At 34.6% G+C, this 18834-nt stretch overlaps 1 protein-coding gene across 1 annotated transcript in view; it reads right to left on the bottom strand.

Moving 5' to 3' along the window:
• Positions 1-15357, bottom strand: part of LOC144470112 (trypsin-1-like) — a 32240-nt gene extending 16883 nt beyond the window's left edge. Inside the window, exons 1-4 of the mRNA XM_078180944.1 lie at positions 15226-15357; positions 15090-15142; positions 1933-2021; positions 1692-1830 (exon numbers count right to left, since the gene is read on the bottom strand). Of these exons, the coding sequence (XP_078037070.1) occupies positions 1692-1830; positions 1933-2021; positions 15090-15142; positions 15226-15271 (327 nt within the window). The 5' untranslated portion in view covers positions 15272-15357. The remainder of the gene's footprint in view (positions 1-1691; positions 1831-1932; positions 2022-15089; positions 15143-15225) is intronic.
• Between the last annotated feature and the right edge of the window lie 3477 nt (positions 15358-18834).

Genomic DNA, 18834 nt, shown 5'->3' with positions numbered 1-18834 from the left:
TTTTTATATGTTTATTATATATGTATATTATATGTTATATTATATTAATAATAATGAATGTAATAATAAAATATTAAAATTTAATAATTAAATCCGTGATCTAATAATAAATAGATTGTCCTACATTTTCTCATGAAAAAATAAAACAATCATGCGAACGATTCAACAATTCTTTTCTGAATGATTTTAGTCAGCAGACTGTAATGCAACAGTATCAGATTATATATTAGTATATTACATTAATATATATGTACATAATTATATTGTATACATAATCATTTAATAAATTTTATATGTATGTAAAGCTCGAAATTCGATGAAAATTCTATATCTTTCCATATTTTGATGTAAAAAGTATAGTATTCTGTTTAAATAAAAACAAGTAAAAATGAAGACATCAGAATTTCTCTAAAACAGCCTATGCAATTAATATTTATACTGTTATTGTTTTAAAACAAAGGCTATCAACGCAACCGTATGCTATTTTATGACATTTTAATACGGTATTCTATTCCAGACTTTTTTTATCTGCAAAACGAACAGGTGAAGTCCGTGTAAAAACCCGTGGGACTGGGACAGCCTCCACTCCCGCGCACGCGAGAGCAATTATTCGAAACAGTTCCGACCCCGTTTGTTCTCGGCGTTATAATTAACTCAATAATTACCATTGCGCGCCGATATACGCGGCACATTTAATCGAGCAACAATACATCACAGTTCCAATGTTTATTAAACTCTTTTCTCTCAGCGAAGCATACTGTATAGTGATGCGTCCATCGCACTGTAAATCATTAGTACATAACAACAGGCTACTCCGTGTTCAGAGATCTGGTTTCAATTCGAACCGATGAGAGCGCATATGGAGATTACACCCATAAATTATCAAGCAGAGTTAGGCAGTTTTATTGATGCAGTTCCTTAAACTATTATAGATAGATCATGTGTCATATTTATATTTGAATTTAGGCTACGTCGATTTGGTGAACTCTATTTTTCAAAGTCTGTTTAGTATGCACCCATAAAAACAAAAAGTGCCAAGAAACGATATATTAAATAAACGCATGGACAATAAGCTTTAATGTATCAATCCTGATACGTTGTTGTATATATTATTTATGTCCATTTCTTCTTGTGCTATTTCACTTTGTCTATTTATATATATTTATTTATATATATTTAGTATCTGTAGATACTAAATAATAAATAAGTAAATCGTTAATAGTAAAAGTATAATCGTTATAAATTATGTATAAATGTTGCAACGCGTATATGGTCCCCCCGTCTCGTCTTTATATTTGTGTTTAGGCTTCGTCGATTTATCCGACGCCATTTTTCAGAGTCCGTTTAGTACCTATTTGACAAATTGATTAGTTTAACGTTTATTATTTATCATATCGCTTCACCTCATATAATCGACCTTCTTGTATTCCCATTCAAACGTCCGAAATATTAAAAAATAAGGGTGCTTCTCGATGTATGTTATTCTTCCAAGGGAAACACGCTGACTCGATGAAATGGCTGAAGAGCGATAGACGTGGTACTTGCCAACTGGCCTTATCGAAGCGATAAAGCAATAATAAAATTTCCGGTCCGCGTGTGCGCCGCCGTGATAAACGCCCGGCTTCCGGCTCGCGGTTGAAATGTCGCGGAACAAATGTGCTTTCAGCCGCTTTTAAAAGCTAGCCGTGTACCTTTATTAGCGCGATGTCGTTCAGCAGGACGTATTTATCAAAATCCTGGTGCACTAGAATGCTGCACGCCTCCATTTCATCTCCGCCGGATGCGAGCTTGCCGGTCCGGACTCGCACGAACACTGTCGACGGCTCGGCCCTGCAAGCAACCACAACGGTTCCGTAAATTTGCTGATTTTCTCACGGCGAAGCAATTTGCGTGGCGCGGCATAAATTCCACTGGGAGAAGAAATATACTCGCCCGAAAACGCAGGATGCAGCGGTTATGACCCAGGACTCGTGGACCAGCGCGCCACTGCACGCGTGAATCCCGTTCTTCTCGATGGATACCTGCAACAGAGACGACAGTGATTTGAACGCATGGTATACTCCGATAATCGGCTCAATCGCTGTTTGTTTGATTGATAGGATAGTTTAGCGGACATCAGGAATGCGGAAGGAAGCAATTTTCGGACGCGGAATTTTAGTCTTTACGAATGCGTACTGTTATGCACTGCCCCCACTGTATGTCATTTTTGCCAAAATACTGGGTCGCCAAAAACATGGGTTATACTTTGCCCCCGCTCGGCCTAGAAACTGCATCAGGGATAGCTGACCAATGTCCGGTGACTCCTATTGTGCTAGGGTATAAAAATGCATGCCTCGCTGCTGTCGGGGCTCATTTTAGCTATACGTAGTTCAGCGTGATCTTCACCTTACAATAAAGTTCTTTGTAAAACTCCGTTTGTGGCTTATTCCGATTAAAAATTCTAATCGTCTAGCGGGGAAGACTACGGAGTCTTGTGAGATCCTCTTCCTTCTCCTCACGGCTTAACAGTACCGAAGACGGCTGGGTCTTAGCCATTTAAAAGCGTCGATATATTTTGAAAATAAATTTTGTTAGAGGATCACGTCGCCCGATTGTGCTTCACTGTTCTACAGAGCCAATTATTTGAACGTACGGTCACTTTGACTCCTACCGAAAATGAAAACTATCAGGATCACGACATCGTGTCTTCGAAACGTCGTAATTAACCTTATGCCTTGGGATTTGCTTGCAAGGTGACACGTAGGGAAAAACTGCAATGAACGGGGTATATCATAGTGAATGAGGCATTAGCATAATCGAAAAAATTGAAATCCTTATTATAATAAAATTGTACTTGTTATACTTGTCATGATTAATATACTTGTATTATGATTATGTTAACATACGTGAGTTGAGGACGCACTATAAGTTATTTTCTTTCTTATGTCATAATTTTAAGTAATTTATTGTCATGAATGAGTGACTTCATATTTCCTGCTTTTGATTAGGTATTTCTTGTAAAAAAAACACTTAGCATTGGATATACATTTTCTAATTATAGTAATCATATGAGATTAATTTATGATATTTTTAACAATATTGTGAGTGAAATACAAGGAATGCTTATACATGGGACGTTCACTACCATCACTTGATGCGTGTACGCATACTATGAACAAAAGAAGCTGTAACCGATGTTACACCCGTAGTTGACATAACCTTGACATAAACTTGATATAATCGTAACGTAACTTTGACATAACTTTGACATAATCTTGAAATAGGCATCTCGTTGTCGCAACGACATAACCTCGTCACAGTGTTTCACTTGTTAAAGTTGACATGTTTAAGTTGACAAAGTTTTCATTTTTACTTAAAGTTAGTACATTATCTGTTCAGTTCAGATTTTCGAGGTTTATTTACAGTTATTAAGTTACTGAAAATGCCTTGGTAACGTAAGTGCATTCAGTGTAGTAAGTATGAAAGAAGCTATAAACAAGGTTGCAACAGTTATAATTTCGATGAGGGGGAGCCGCGGTCGTGTTCTCCAAGAGTTCCCGTGGCTCCCCCAAATCCGCCTGATGAAGGCATTGCGTCCGAAGGTCGCCGTGGAGGTTTTAGTGGATACCCTGGAGGGGGGACGTGTTTATTTCTCCCCCCTGCCCCTCACCCGGTCAAGATTAGCCAACAAGACCGTGGGTGGGGGACACCACCAACATCTTGGTACAGGAACCCCACACTACCCCCAGTCTGCTGCAGATTTCCTCCAAGATAAAAAAAAAAAATTATAATTTCGATAAGTTAAATAATTCATTTAACTGTTTTTGATTGTTATGTCATTAGTTTTCAAGATATATTTATTCGGAAATTTTTGTTAATTATTTCCAGTTCCTTTTTATAGAAAGAGTTCTTCCTGAAAACTTCTAAAGTGTGATACAATATTAGTGAAAGTATTAGTGAAAGAGGCGAAGAAGATTTCTGTAATTTAAGATTAGTATGTACTTACAATGAATAAAAAGCAATACTTGTAAGATTAATACCAAGATTACTTGACTCCGTTACACTGCTGCATTAATGAAAATGCGAGTCGCATTCAATGCAACCAGTTTATGAATGGGACAAAATGCATTCCTTGAAGAAATTAAAAACGAAGCAAGTGAACGTAAGAGAGATTCATTCCCTGTATGCATTTCTGCAGTCAATAGAATATATATTCTAGTATTATATTTAGTTGCTAATTAAACATTAGGTGCCGTATATTAATATTTCGTATTCGAATAGTTTATTATTATTATTGAAGCAAAATGAATTTTGTGCGAGAGAGTTTTTTCATATCTAAAATGCCAAAAATTGGAAAGTGTAGAATTTTATTAATGGAAACGATCCTAAATTCATTATTGATGAAAATGATGAAAAAAATATTTATTGTAAAACATGCAATAAAAGTATAAAGTGCAATCGAAAATCACAATCGATGCATAAATCATAACACATCTTCAATAAATTTAAATATACATCGATAACATTGTGTAAAGTGGGGCGATACAAATTAGTTTTTAAGAAACGTCAACGAGTAATTTATTTAGATTAAATTTAATTTAGTACTCGTTATGTACTGTAATTCCGAATTTAATAGATCAGACTAGATTTAGTACTTAGTCTACTTTAATACCGTGAATATTTTTCACATTCTATATATTTTGTATATTTTGCATATCAGTTATGAAAAAGATTTAATTATTTGAAAAGAATTAATTTCGTTTTTCATACTTAATCTTGTATATTATGTATTACTGTTCATTACGACCAGTATAACACTTATGTATAAACTTTAGGTATAAACGTATAAACTTAAATTGACCGCAAAGGGTTGAAGCAAAAATTCGTTTCGTCATCGAATGTATAAAATTTCCAGGTACGTAATAGCCAGACATATATACTTCTGGTCATTGTTCCCCATAAATTTTGTATGGGGTTCATATCATGAGTACATGCAGGTCAACCCATTAGAGGAATGTCCTGTGACTTCGACGATTCGCAAGTATGTTTGGAAACACGGACCATTGCAATGTCGTATTGGAATACAAATTCATGTTTTCCATCTACGTATGATAAAAAATGGAATTAAAACTCCACCCATACATGTCCACATAATTCTCGGAATTTATTCTGTTGAAAATGAAACGAATTTTTAATTTTTCCGCACGAGAGAAAAATCTACTTAAATCATTGCACCTTTACCTTCGATGTTTCTGCTGAATTTGATGTTATCGTAATTATGCAAATCGTATCAATACGAACCATATCTATCAGAGTTATAAAACTGACAATTTTTGTTTGTCTGACGAGATAATTTTTATTTATTCATCGATCCAATGCATATAAACATTTGAAACATCAATTAAGCAACTTTCGACTTTTGATTTGTTTGTAGTTTATTTAATTAATCAATTTTTTAGTTTATTATTAATTAAAAATAATATTTCGTGTATTGTGCGAGATTTGTTGCGGGCATTTCTACTTTATTGGTAATTAAAATTTTGCTATAACTTGATTCTCTAAAGCAGTTTTTTGTCGCTTCACTTAGGATTTTGTTTTTTTTCTGTTTTATTATTTTTAATTCTCTTTTGTAGTGCTTTCTTCTCTGTAACAGTTTTTAAGTTGCATAAAATGTTGTACTAGATATCTAGACAATTAACCCTTTGTAGTCGAGTGGAGACTCTCAGGCATTACTATAATTGTTATACCAAGTAAGAAAATCATTTTTGCAATGACAAAATTTAGACTTAAAAATTGTTAAAAGTGAAACCGTTGATGCAAGTAACAAGATTTAATTTAATGTGCATAAAATGAACTTTGCTACATAAAATGGAAATATTATAGGTCAGAAAAGTTATTTTACATTTACAATTAAAATACCATCGAGTACAAAGGGTTAATTTCCATCGCAATATTTCTATTTGATTCAAAATTGAACATAAATATAATGCTAATATGCAAAATAAACATACGACAACAATAGGAAACGTTACCTTAGTTTCCTGCCAATATAAACGTAAAAAGAACACGACGTTTAAACGAATTGAAAATGTTTATCCTTCTAACAAAAATTTTGAAAATATACAGTCGGTCACGAAAATATTCGGACACCACTATAGTTTTGACTATTATATTCCGTACTTCAGAAATGTAAACAATAAGAACAAAAAGAAGTTTCACGTATGTTACTATGAAGTGTGTAGTTTACAAAAACGTAAGAAATATTTGTTTACGGTAGGTTGACCAAATGACATTTACGATCATAACATAACCCCAACATTGTTCAACATTTATATCAAAATAAGCGGGAAAACCGAGAATTTTGAAATACTTTTATAGAACTTTCACTTATTGTAAATTCCAATAGTTCTACGGAGTTTAAATAATTCTTTTCTACGTTCATTTCGGTTCAACTTTGCAAAGGAAAAATTTCACTCGACAATGATGTGTCGAGAATTTATTTGCAATTTTTTGATACAGCCTCCTCGACTTTAAATTAAAACTTTAATACTTTTTAAAATAACTAATCTTTTTTAATAAATAATACTATAAACTACTAGTATACACGTCATAAGTAAATGGCACTTTTACAACTTAGAACAAAAATATTTCTCCTACGATTTAGATCAAAATGCTTGTGAAACATATTCATAAAATTCTCAAACTTTAGAATAATTCTAGAACAACTTTCAAGGTTATGTCACGATTATATCATAAAAAAGCTACCCTCAATGTAATCGATAAAATGCATAACAAAATTTATCTTCAAAATAGGTCCACGCAGCTAACTGGTTAAATATATTGGACAGATGACGATTCTCAAGTAGAACAAGAATTTGTTAGATTAACAATATTGAGAAACACAATAGCAATCGCAGTCTAATTGCCCCTACACTTTTTTCTCGAATAATTTAAGATTTAATTCCAAGAATAATTTTATGGAAAGCAGAACAGGGTCTTCTGTAAATCAGTATAATTATGTATATATTCAATAAGTTTAAAATCATTTTAAGGCTATTTTTAGCATTAAAAATGTTATCTCAATTTGAAGATTAGGACAAGATAAGAAAAAAACGAAACGACTTTTTCAATTCTAGTTTAAAACATTCAAAAGGTCAGTCATTTCACATACAAGTGTATAATATTCTATTGACTATAGGAATACATGCAGGAAATTAGCCTCTCTTACGTTCACTTGCTTTGTTTTTAATTTCATCAAGAAATGCATTTTGTCCCATTCATAAACTGGTTGCATTGAACGTGACTAGTGTATTCATTAATGCGGCAGTGTAACGAAGTCAAGTAATCTTGGTATTAATATTACAAGTGCAGCGTTTTTTTCATCGTAAGTAGTTTTATCTTTAATAGATTTCATGAGGAATAATTCTTTCTATCACATAAAACTGAAAATAATTAACAAAATTTTCCAAATAACAATATTTTAAAAACTAATGATATAACAATCAAAAACAGTTAAATGAATTATTTAACTTATCGAAACTCCAGCTTTTACAATCTCGTTTACAGCTTCTTTCATTCTTACTGTGCCAACGCGATCTCGTTACCAAGACCTTGTCAATAACTTACTAGCTTTAAATAAACCTCGAAAATTAAAACTGAATAAATAATGCACTAACTTTAAGTAAAAATGAAAATTCTCAACTTTAACAAGTGATACACTGTAACGAGCTTATGTCGTTGTAACAACGAGATACCTATTTCAAGATTCTGTCAAAGTTATGTAATAGTTATGTCAAGTTTATGTGAAAGTTATGTATTAGTTATGTCAATTTCATGGGAAAGTTATGTATTAGTCATGTCAAGTTTATGTGAAAGTTATGTATTTGTTATGTCAAGATTATGTCACAGTCATGTCTAGATTATATATCAAAATTATGTTAAAATTATATCACAGTTATGTCAAGATTATGTGAACAACGGTTATTATCTCGGTTAAAGTGGTTAAATCAAGGAACGGTAGAATGTTCTAAAATATTTTACAGAAAATTGCAGAGGATGAAAAGTCGGCAATTTTTCAATTATGTCGTGTACCGAATCTCGCTTGATGAGTTCCTGGTCTGGGAAGATTGAAAATTTCTGTGGCTACACGTGAGGTGAGATACCTACTTGGTGCTCATGGTGGCGGTATGGAATGGTGTGGTTAGTTTGATGGGGTCGTGAAAAGTTACGTTTATGTGTCCGTCGTAAAGTATTAGCCCATCTCGTATCCAACATGAATTTTCATTCTTATTTTTGAACGTTGAAATACAGAAACATGATCGCAACCGTATACATACAGTCGCGTTAAAAAGTGTGTTGACAATCTTTAAAGCTCCATAACTTCTTTAAGCTCTTAGGCACGGTTGAATTTTGCGCGTATGAAGTTTTTCATAACTAAATTACTATTTTCCTTAATATGTATTTTTCTTTCGTTTTTCTGTATCATTATTTATTTATTATGACATACAGGCTACACGGAATGATTTTAGTCAGCTTTTTTCGGCTTTTATGGTTGTGCGATTTAAATATTTATATATTCGCGTATTCTTCAAACTCAACAAATACTTTTCACTATACTTTTAACTATTCTTTATTTACTTATTTAAATACATTCTGTTAAGGGTGCGTATAGGTTCGCAGGTAATATTTGCGCAACCAATGTACGTCTTCGACTGAACCCAATATTCAGCGAAAGTAATTAAAAAAACTGTAGATAGGATGTGAGACAGTTGATCACCAAAAATAATACTTATATTTTAATAAGACAGAAACTATGTACAACAACTTGTTGAATGATCGACGGTTGAAAGAATTCGGGTTTTAGTTTTGTCTCTCCGCTAAAACGTGCAGGTGAAAAACCCCTCCACAAGGAATTTACAAAAATAGAGGGGCACTGGACCGACCAATTACACAAACTTATCAAATGGTCCGATGGGGATTTGTTCGGCAGCCTAACGCCAAAAAGTCGTGACGTCGTGGACAATGACGTCTACTGTATCCTTTAAAAATTGTAAGAAATAAAATTGCCGAGCCCCCTTTGTGCCCGATACGGGTTTAGGTCACGTCGATTGCCCGGAGGACGGTACGGCCATGCTAACCTTTCCAGGTATGTCATCTGGTACTATTCAGCCGTACCAGTGCCGTAAAGTAATTAAGTCATTAAATAAACATTAAAAATCTATTCTAAAACATGAAAATAACCAAAGTGACCGTAGCCTAAACCCAAATGCAAAGACGGGACGGTAGTGCAATCGCATATCGCGTCTTAACACACTCCTTGCATTTTAGATTAAGGATCTATAACAATACTGTACAACTTGAAACTATTGTAACTTATTGCATCCACTGACTCCTTTATTCTTTCTCAACGTCCTTCTTCCCTTTCTTCCGTCTCTAATCGCGCGATTCTTTCAAATTCTTATCAATTGGCCTCCACTCGCTCTTCCTTTCCTTTTCTCCTTCACTGCCGGTTTCACATGCCAATCATGTTCGCCGTTCCACTTCTCAACGCACTTCTTTGCTTTCTGTCTCTCCAACCAGGTCTCTAATAGAATAATGATGTCGCAGTTTTCCGCATACTCCAATATTCCTTCGTCCGCTCTCATCCCTGCGATATTCGAAATGATTATTTTCCTCTCCCCCTTCTCCCTCTTCGCTCTTTTAAAAATTTCCTAACTCTCAATTTTCCGTTTTCTCGTTCCATCTTAGTAGTTCCCCGTTTATAACTATTTTCATGTAACCTGCTCTCACGTCATTTCCCTTTTCTCGTTCTTTCTTTGTTCTTTCCCTTATTAGCTTCTGAACTTGCCGTTCTTTTATCATCAGGTTGTCATCCAGAAAGATTTTCGTGCCTTTCAACCTGTTCCTCCTTTTCATAATTCTTCGTTTCGCTTCTTGATCACCTACTTTCACTAAAATTCCTCAATCGTTATTGTTTCTTCCCAGTTTATATACTTTCTGGATATTCTCCACCTCAGTCCCCAATTTCTCCCTTAGAAAAGTTTTCACCTCCTGTTTTGGCGCGAGCAAAATTTGAGTTGCTCTAAGGCAACTTAATTGAAAGATACTTTCTGGTTATCGCTCGACTTCGCGTTGGGAAATTAATCACAAGTGAATGTTTAAGGAAATCAGTCAAGTTGAAATTGCTTTAATATAAACGTTAGACAAGCGAGGTAAGAATTCTCCGAGAGACAGCGGTTATTCTTTGTACAGTTGTTATTCGAGTGCCTGTTTTTTATTTTTGTCGCACCTTTTATAGTAATTTGGTGGCCCAAGAGCGCACCAATCAGCGCTTAGCATTTTTCTGCAACTTTATCTACGTGCAGCCGACGAAGGGTCGCATGGTTGGGCCCAAGTCTTGGGTTTTTTCCGAGGCTAACGTGAGCGTCGGCGTACCGCGTGGTTGACCAGGTATACCTTTTTATCTGATATACAAATTGTTTCTAACGGCATGGTGTTTCGCTGTTGTTACGTCGTAACACCTCCTTTTTGAGATCCCTCCCCTCCAGGTTACTTTCTCTTATTACTATATTGTTCCTTCTATTTTTCCCTTCCGCCCACTCCAGCTTTCTATCCAAAAAGTTCAATTTCTGTGCTTCCTTCTTCTATTTGTCTTCCGTCAATCTCCCTACTTCTACCTCGACTTTCTTTAGTATCCTTTCCTCTTTCTGTGTTTCCCAAAGCCATTTTTGTTCTCTTCCTACCCCTCCCCCTCCTTTTCCACTTTTCATGTTGTAATTTTTCCACCTAAATTTTCTTACCCTCTTGCTCTTCCATCTTTTTCTCCAGTTTTTCAAGTCTTGTCTCTATCTTTTTCTTTTCAATTCTCCATTCTTCATCTTTTCTCCTGAATACTTTTCTCATATTGCTCATTTCGCTCCCCAATATTTCCTTGATTGATTCGCTTTCTCTCTATGCCCCTCTTCATCTCCGCCATGCTTGTTGCCAATTTCTCACCCAGTTCCAAAATCAACTTCTTCATGTCCTTCATTTCGCCTTTTCCCGTCTCTTGACTGTTTTTTCCGCCTTCTGCCCCTCAGGTGCCTACACTTAGCGCCCTCCCTTTCCACGCGAACGCCTCCTTGATGTAACTCGTGTTCGCCTCCTTTTTCATCCCTAGATTCTTCGAGTCCAGCGGTCGGCCTCTTCTATTTTTCATCGTTCGAGGCGTAGCCGGACCCCTCGATTGGGTCGACTGTCCCTCCTCTAGTTCTTCGACTTCCTCCACCATAGAATAGGTGTCGCTCAACTCGTTGTCCATCTCTTCGTACACATTTCCCCCTGTAGCTCCCTCCATTTTTTCACTCTTAACCTCACCAAAGCTTTTCTTTCTATATTTCCACTAATCCCTCTTAAACTCTTCTTTCCCACTTCATTTATTTTTTCAGTCTACACTATCTCCCTTGTGGCTTTTTTACCACCCACAATTATCTTTTCTTCCTGTCTCCGTTCACCTTATACTCTTGGTTTTCCAACCGCCTACTCAGCACACGTCTACTCTCCGAGACTCCTCGAATTACCTCCTCTACTTTTAACTATACCTTTAACTTTCAATCACAAATGTCAAATATGTAATCGAAACGTTTAACAACTATCTTACAAGTAGCGAGTGTATTATTATTTTCAGAAATTCTATTGTATTTTGCATTCCATGAAGTTTAAGTTCTACTAGTTGTTTATCATTAAGTGTTGAAAAAGACTGAGAAGAATTATTTATCGTACAAATCAAATAATAAATATTGCTGTGATCGCCGTAAAGACACTTAAGAAATAATACAAACATTTAGAACAACCTGTGAAAAATCTCCAGAATATAATGCGAATGTCGCTGTGTTCTTTTAAGGAAAATTCTGTTATCTCATTATTATTTAACCTCTTAGGCATGGCTGAATTTTGCACAAAAAAAGTTTTTTATATCTACATTACCACTTTTCATAATATGTGGTATATATATATTTTTTCTTAGTGTATTGTACGTATACAGTTTTACTTTAATGACTAATAATACAATTGAATAAAGCCCGAAACATCCGCGAAAGCCTCTATAATGTCGTGACGTGCCTAAGAAGTTAAGAGAAGCATAGTTAAATGTAGAAGTTCAGGCACAACGGAAGTTTAAAGTAGAATAATTATACGTTCCTATCTAGCCATTAAATTCCATCGAAGCCATTAAAACATCACTAACAATATTGTTACTACACATCACTGTAGCGACATATTGTGCATTATAATAATATTAGATACATAGGAAAAGGATGATTCATTGACAAAATGTATAAAAACACGTAAATATTTGATATGGAAAGATATGACAGTAAAATTCTCCTTAATTGTGGAATTAGTAAATAATATTGTTCATTTTGATAACCGATAAGTTCGGAGAAATGTTAAATACTCAGATAAGATGTGACTCATTAATGGACAATATGAGAATTTAGATATGTTTGATCTCCAAAAATACGGCCACCATAAAATTCGCGTCGATTGTGGAATGAAATGATACTGTGCATTTCGATAATCGATAAGCTTGGCGAAACGTTAAATAAATACATTGAAAACTCATTTACAGTTATCAAGTGACTCATTTATGAAATATGTAATTTCCAAGTTTCTGATTATTACACAGTAAGAAGTGACTCATACAAATATGAATTTATGTCTTATTTGAAAAATTGAAGGCTGTGTGATATGAAATTATTAATTATATGTTATTACATATAATATTAATATATTAAATTATTATATGTTATAAACCCTTGACGTATTATTTTCTTTACAGCTACTGCGATTAGAAATTTTTCAATAGCTTTTTAGAAGACACAGGAAACTAATGTTTATTCAGTGCCATTTACTTGAATATTGCTGAAATATTAATGACAATTTTAGTTCAATTTTAAAAGATGGAATTACATCCATAATTATTAAATTAATACTAGTAATTTCCATCACGAATCAGACTGGTTAAAGTACACTAAGGGATTATGATATTATATTATTAATATATATTATGATATATTAATATATTATTGTATATTACATACATATTATTATACAATAATACATTATATCCGTAGATCTATTAATTATATAAACATTAATTAATAAATATATGCAGGAAATATAATAAATGAAACAGTAACAAAGCTTGTTTATTATAAAAAAAGAAAATGCTCAAACTAAAAATGTTCATCATGATTGATTCTACTTACAGTAAAGAAAGTATATAATTACGTTTTTACGTTTACTCTCTTTTGTCTGTTTCATTACCGTGCATGCACTAATGTTCGCTTTCAGTCGCATCCGCTCCTGCTACATTGTGAAAATGTAAATATCACTCGTAAATACCGTGTTCTACATCCCCTTTTTTCTTGTAACATCAACACCGCCGCAATTTCTGCGCCCTGCGCCCTGTTATACGATGTTTTACTGTATTAAAAAGTGTCCAAGTCGGAGAAGGAAAAATTTTTTCAAGAGTTGCTTCGCGTGTTTGCTTTTATTCTTATACTATGAGAGGGAATTTAGTATTAAAGTAACGTTAGCAACAATTGCTTCGGCCCAAATGAATGAAAACCCTGCCTCTTATGATTTTTAAGTAAAATTGTTTCAGCATATATTATTAATATAAAATTAATGACGTATCGAGTGGAAAGATGGCTATTTTTACAGAATCATTAAAGTGACAGCAATAACAATGTTTTTTCGATTACGATAAACTGTGAAATTGTACGAAATGATTAATAAATTTGGAAAGAAATTGACATAATTTATGGAGAAATTAAAAAAGGAAAATCGGGAAAATTGGAATTCAAAATTAATATAATAATCGTTTCAGTCGGACAGTGTTGCGAAGCATACCGCTAAAATAGTCATACTTTGGATATTGTACAGTATAATGTTCCACACAGAGAAATCGCGAAATCGCACAACTTGTAATTAGAAGCAAATTCACTATTTATTATATTGAGTAGAAATTGAATACGCAAGGTAACATTCTTAATAAGTCACGTTGTGGGTGTCCAAAATGCTACAATAATTGAAAGAGAAGAAATGACAATTATACGAAAAATCAAATAACATCCTCTCGCTTCTGGATCGTAATTGCCATGAATGGTGATTGCGCAGTTCGGAAAAGGAGAAGAATAAAATCATACGTTTAAAATTCGCCGAAAAATTTATTTATAAAAATAATTCGTTCTGGGACAAAGTATTACTCTTTGATGAGAGTAAACTTAACGTTTTTGGTAGCGATGAACACAACAGTGTCTAGAGGAAACAAACTACAGAATTAGAACCGCGAAATATATGACCGACTATAAACATAATAGATATAAAACATAATGTTAACATAAAATACATAAATTGGTATTGTTTTGAGACTGCATGGCACCTACTGGAGTGGGAAACCTTGTATTTATCGACGGTATAATGAACAAAACGAAGTACTAAAAAGATTTTGCAGGAAAATTTAAATAACAGTGTGTCAAAATTGAATTTACCAAAGACTTATTGATTTCAGTCGGACAATGATCCGAAGCATGTCGTTAAAATAGTCAAAGTATGGATATTGTATAATGTTCCACACGTGTTGTCACATCCACCGCAAAATTCCAATTTAAACCCCATTGAGCACTTATGGAATAAAGTCGAAAAACGATTAAGAAAACGTTAAAACAAAATATTATTTAAATATGGCAATCAATAGATGCAAATGTTACTTCTCAGTTAGTCAACTGAATGGAAAACAGACTTAGGTTTTTATAAAAGCAAACGGGAGATCAACTTGCTATTAAAATCTTTAATCGTTCAATTTAAATAACCATTAAATGTTCCGTTTAAATACTTTTGTCAGCCACTTCTAGTACATGTTAACGATAAATGTACTGTAAAAACGGTATATATTGTTGAATTATTTTCTAATTTCACTTATGTAATCTTAAGATACGTCTCTTGTTACGTGTGTAATATGATTTCAATTGCTTCAGTTAAATGTTGGAGATGTAAGCGTTCCAATACTTTCGTGCACAAATGTACATGATATTAACAGATACGGGAGATGGATCTTGTCGACTTACGTGGTACGGATAATCCTCGATGTTCACATGCCTGGTATTTGCGGATGCAAGAACTGCGGCGGGAAGTTAAGAATATTTGCATGAAGTTGCTCGCGGAATTGGATCCCGTCGACGTTCTCGTGTATGTCCAACTTACCGTCCTCGAGGAGGATGCAGACCAGGAACAGCACTTTCTTAGACATGTCGACGTGAATTGACACCGAACTGGCTCCGGTCTGTCAAATTATTGGAGCAGGGACCGTAGAGCCACCGATAGGCGATCGGGTCAATTTTGTCACCGATAAACGGGCGTTATCGATCATTATAGCCGCTTTCGAAACCGCCTTGTTTCGTCAACTTTAAAAATTCACCGGCTATCCATTACGTTTATTCCGGTATAGAGGCAAAGAACTCTCGAGTCCGACGAGACGAAATATCTCCGTCTCTGTCGTCCGCGTGTTCCGAGATAGATCGTGATTAGCGATATCGCATCCAGGCCGAGATAATGGAAGAAACGTGTCGAGATTAGTCGCACGTTCGATTCCGAGCGATTTAAAATTAATCGACGGTGAGCACGCTTACTAAAACGCATTTCTTGTATACGTTTTCTGTGACTGTGTGCGTGCGCGCACGATCGACGCGCCTCCCTCGACTGCTCGATGCTCTTTATTTACCAATAGTTTAGAAGTCTCCAACGAATTGACTTATCCGTCGAATGGCTGCGATATGAAAGAAGTATGAAAGAGGAAAATGAAAGAGCTATCAGGAGAGCGGACTTTTGTGCCGCTTGGAACGCAATGCAACCTCTAATAGAGTAAAGAGATTTTTGGCGGCTTTAATGTCGACGAGTTAATATATAAAAGAACGTACTTGTATTGTTTTTTTTAGTAAAGAAACTTTGATTATTCAAAGTGAATAAGGAAATAAGGAGTTTTCAAATAATTGAACTATTATATGTATTATTTATTATTTATTGCCTGCTCTGTCATTATATTGTTTTTATTACTATAATATTTCTAGGTTACTATACTACTCTATAGAATGGAAATACTACAAGCTGGAGAAATTATTTTAAACTTACAAATAAAATACCTTCGAGTGCAAAGGATTAATTTTTCTTAAAATATATTTTTTATTTTCACTTTTAAGAAAGAAAACAGAAGACTCTAGTTAGTATGAGATTTTTTAATATGTATGTGTAATGAAGAAAAATCTTAACCCCTCTACGATATTTTAGGTAACACCGTACAAGACTTATAGAACCTTTTCAATTACTATCTTATTGGAATTAAGTTTATTGAATTCTGCAAAGCCATTGCATTTGTTTATATTAGGTTGGTTCATACATGTTAAGCAGAACGAAGTATGTCTGTATTTTTAGGAAAACCTCTACATCCCAGGTACCGAACTTTTATGAGGGTTCAGGTAAACCTTCAAGTACGCTAGGCACAGAACTGCGTACTGTCGCCTAGCTCACAAGTTCTTCTGTATAGTCCGTAGCATTCACATCGTGCGCCTGTCCTTCCACCGTACCATTATATTAACTTCTAAATATATAATTATTTACTCTGGTTTTATACTACACGAGAGTGTTTTATTCCACACAACCCCTCAAGAATACAAAATGTCAGATTTCCTTGGTACGCAAACATTTGTCTTCCCGTTTTTATTAACGGGACTATTAACGGGTTTATTAACTTTTGTGTTTGCACAACCTTGTTTATAGTCGTATCGTCTATTGTCAAAGTCGCGTTTAACTTCGGACGATTTTGTCAAAAATGTTCCATGTTATCATTTATTTTGAATTTTGTAAGGATACGATTGCAACCGATGTTCGAGTAATTTCTTTATACGAGTATAAAGTTGGTAATAATGCTGCAAAAGCTACACGCGGTATAAGCCAGGCGTTTGTGGAGAATACTGTTTAACCATTTGAAAAGTGCAGCGTTGGTTTAACGAATTTCGGTCTCTTGATTTTTCCTTAGGAAATGAACTGCGTGGAAGACCCAAAGCGTCTGTGAAAAACAATGCTCCGAAAGTATCGATTGAAACGAATCTAACTGTATTTACAAGAGAACTTGCTATCGTAATGGAAGTTAACCATACAACAATATTGCGATACCTTTCTGAAATTGGCAAAGTGAACAAAATGGATAAGTGGGTGCCGCGAGAACTAACCGAGCGAAATAAGCTGGACTTTTTTAAACATTTAGAACCGTTTTCATGGGCTAAACTTTATGAAAATGAAGACAGTCTGGAAAAGTCATAATTTATTGATTCTAAAGATCAGAATATCTTTAAGACAGGCATTTATGCATTAAAATCTCGTTGGTAAAAGCGTATTGAAGCAAACGAAGCATATTTTAATGAAGTAAACAGCTTTTGAATAAGTGTTACCGACGGACGATGCACGTCTTGACAGTCGGGTGTTTTCAGATGCGCGCTGTTAGATGCTAGGTTCCCTAGACAGTTAAATAATAAACCGATCGCTGCTGTAAACAACGTTCTCTAAAGACCTTCACTCTCGGTGAATTTTAGGAATAATTCACAGGGAAAAGTCACCCTGAAAAAAGGAAAATAACCCAGGCAAGCGGTAAACGACCCTGAGTCGAAAAGTTTCCGAGATGTACAGTAGATCAAAAAAGTATTGGCACAGCCAGTTTTCTTTGAAAACTATGTGTCATATTAACATTAACTATGTTTATTAGTGTCTTTTGACGCACATAAATAGTATGTTTACTGAGAAGTTTCAGTTATTTGTTATAAGGAAATAAAGTCTAGAAAACGAAAAATCCAGAGTCAAAAAAGTGTTGACACACATACATACGATTTTGCTATAAGAGCAAGTGTTGCGAAACTGTAGAAATGTACAATTAAACTTATTTAATGTTTGGTGTGCATGCCTTTAGACTTAAGTACGGCCTGTAATCGATTAGGTAACGATTCGACCAGTTTTTGCGTAATTTCCGATGAAATGTTAGACCACTCTTCTATTATAAAAGCGTCGCTTTTAGATCATTTTTATTTTTAATTTTACTTTTTCGAACTTTGAAATCTAAAATATGCCAAAGATTTTCTATCGGGTTAATATCCGCGATTGAGGCAGTGTAGGGAGTTGTTTTGTTACATTGTACAATAACCACTCCCTTGTTTTCCTTGACGTGTGCTTCGGGTCGTTATCTTGTTGGAATTGAAACGATTCGTTTATGCCCATTTTTGTTGCACTCGTTAACAAGTTATTTCGCAACACGTCGATGTAGACGCTTGCGTTCATTGTATCGTCAATAAAAAAATTTCCCACTCCATGATAATTTCCCACTACATGATTTGTAATGAACTAGTGATAGTTGATTCAGTTTATACTTATTTATTCCAGTCCTTATCCTTCAAGAAACGCGCGCGTACCTCGTCTCGCTGTCTCTTATTTTATTGCCCCGGCAGCATGCACTCGCATTCGGCATGCACGCGAATCACATGGGACTGCGTGTTCGTTATACAGCCATTAATTAATTATTAAACTATATTCAGCAAATACATGGTGTTGCTACGTTCCATTGTAATCAAGTTCCTGCTAACAAAAGATATACGGCTTTATATTATACTTAAAAATCCGTCATTTCATATGCACTAAAACAAATATTTTGGTATCGTTTGACCAAAAGAGCTAAATTATTTTAACATTTTTTTGGTTTCATGTGTCGGCCGATGTTTGCTCGACAATAAAAATCTATTTTGATCCAGTAGAAAACTATCTGCAGGGGTACAT

This window comes from Augochlora pura, chromosome 5 (genome assembly GCF_028453695.1).
Source record: "Augochlora pura isolate Apur16 chromosome 5, APUR_v2.2.1, whole genome shotgun sequence".
Taxonomy (NCBI): domain Eukaryota; kingdom Metazoa; phylum Arthropoda; class Insecta; order Hymenoptera; family Halictidae; genus Augochlora; species Augochlora pura.
Note: the sequence above shows the minus strand (reverse complement) of the source record. Positions and strands in the feature narration are given on the sequence as shown.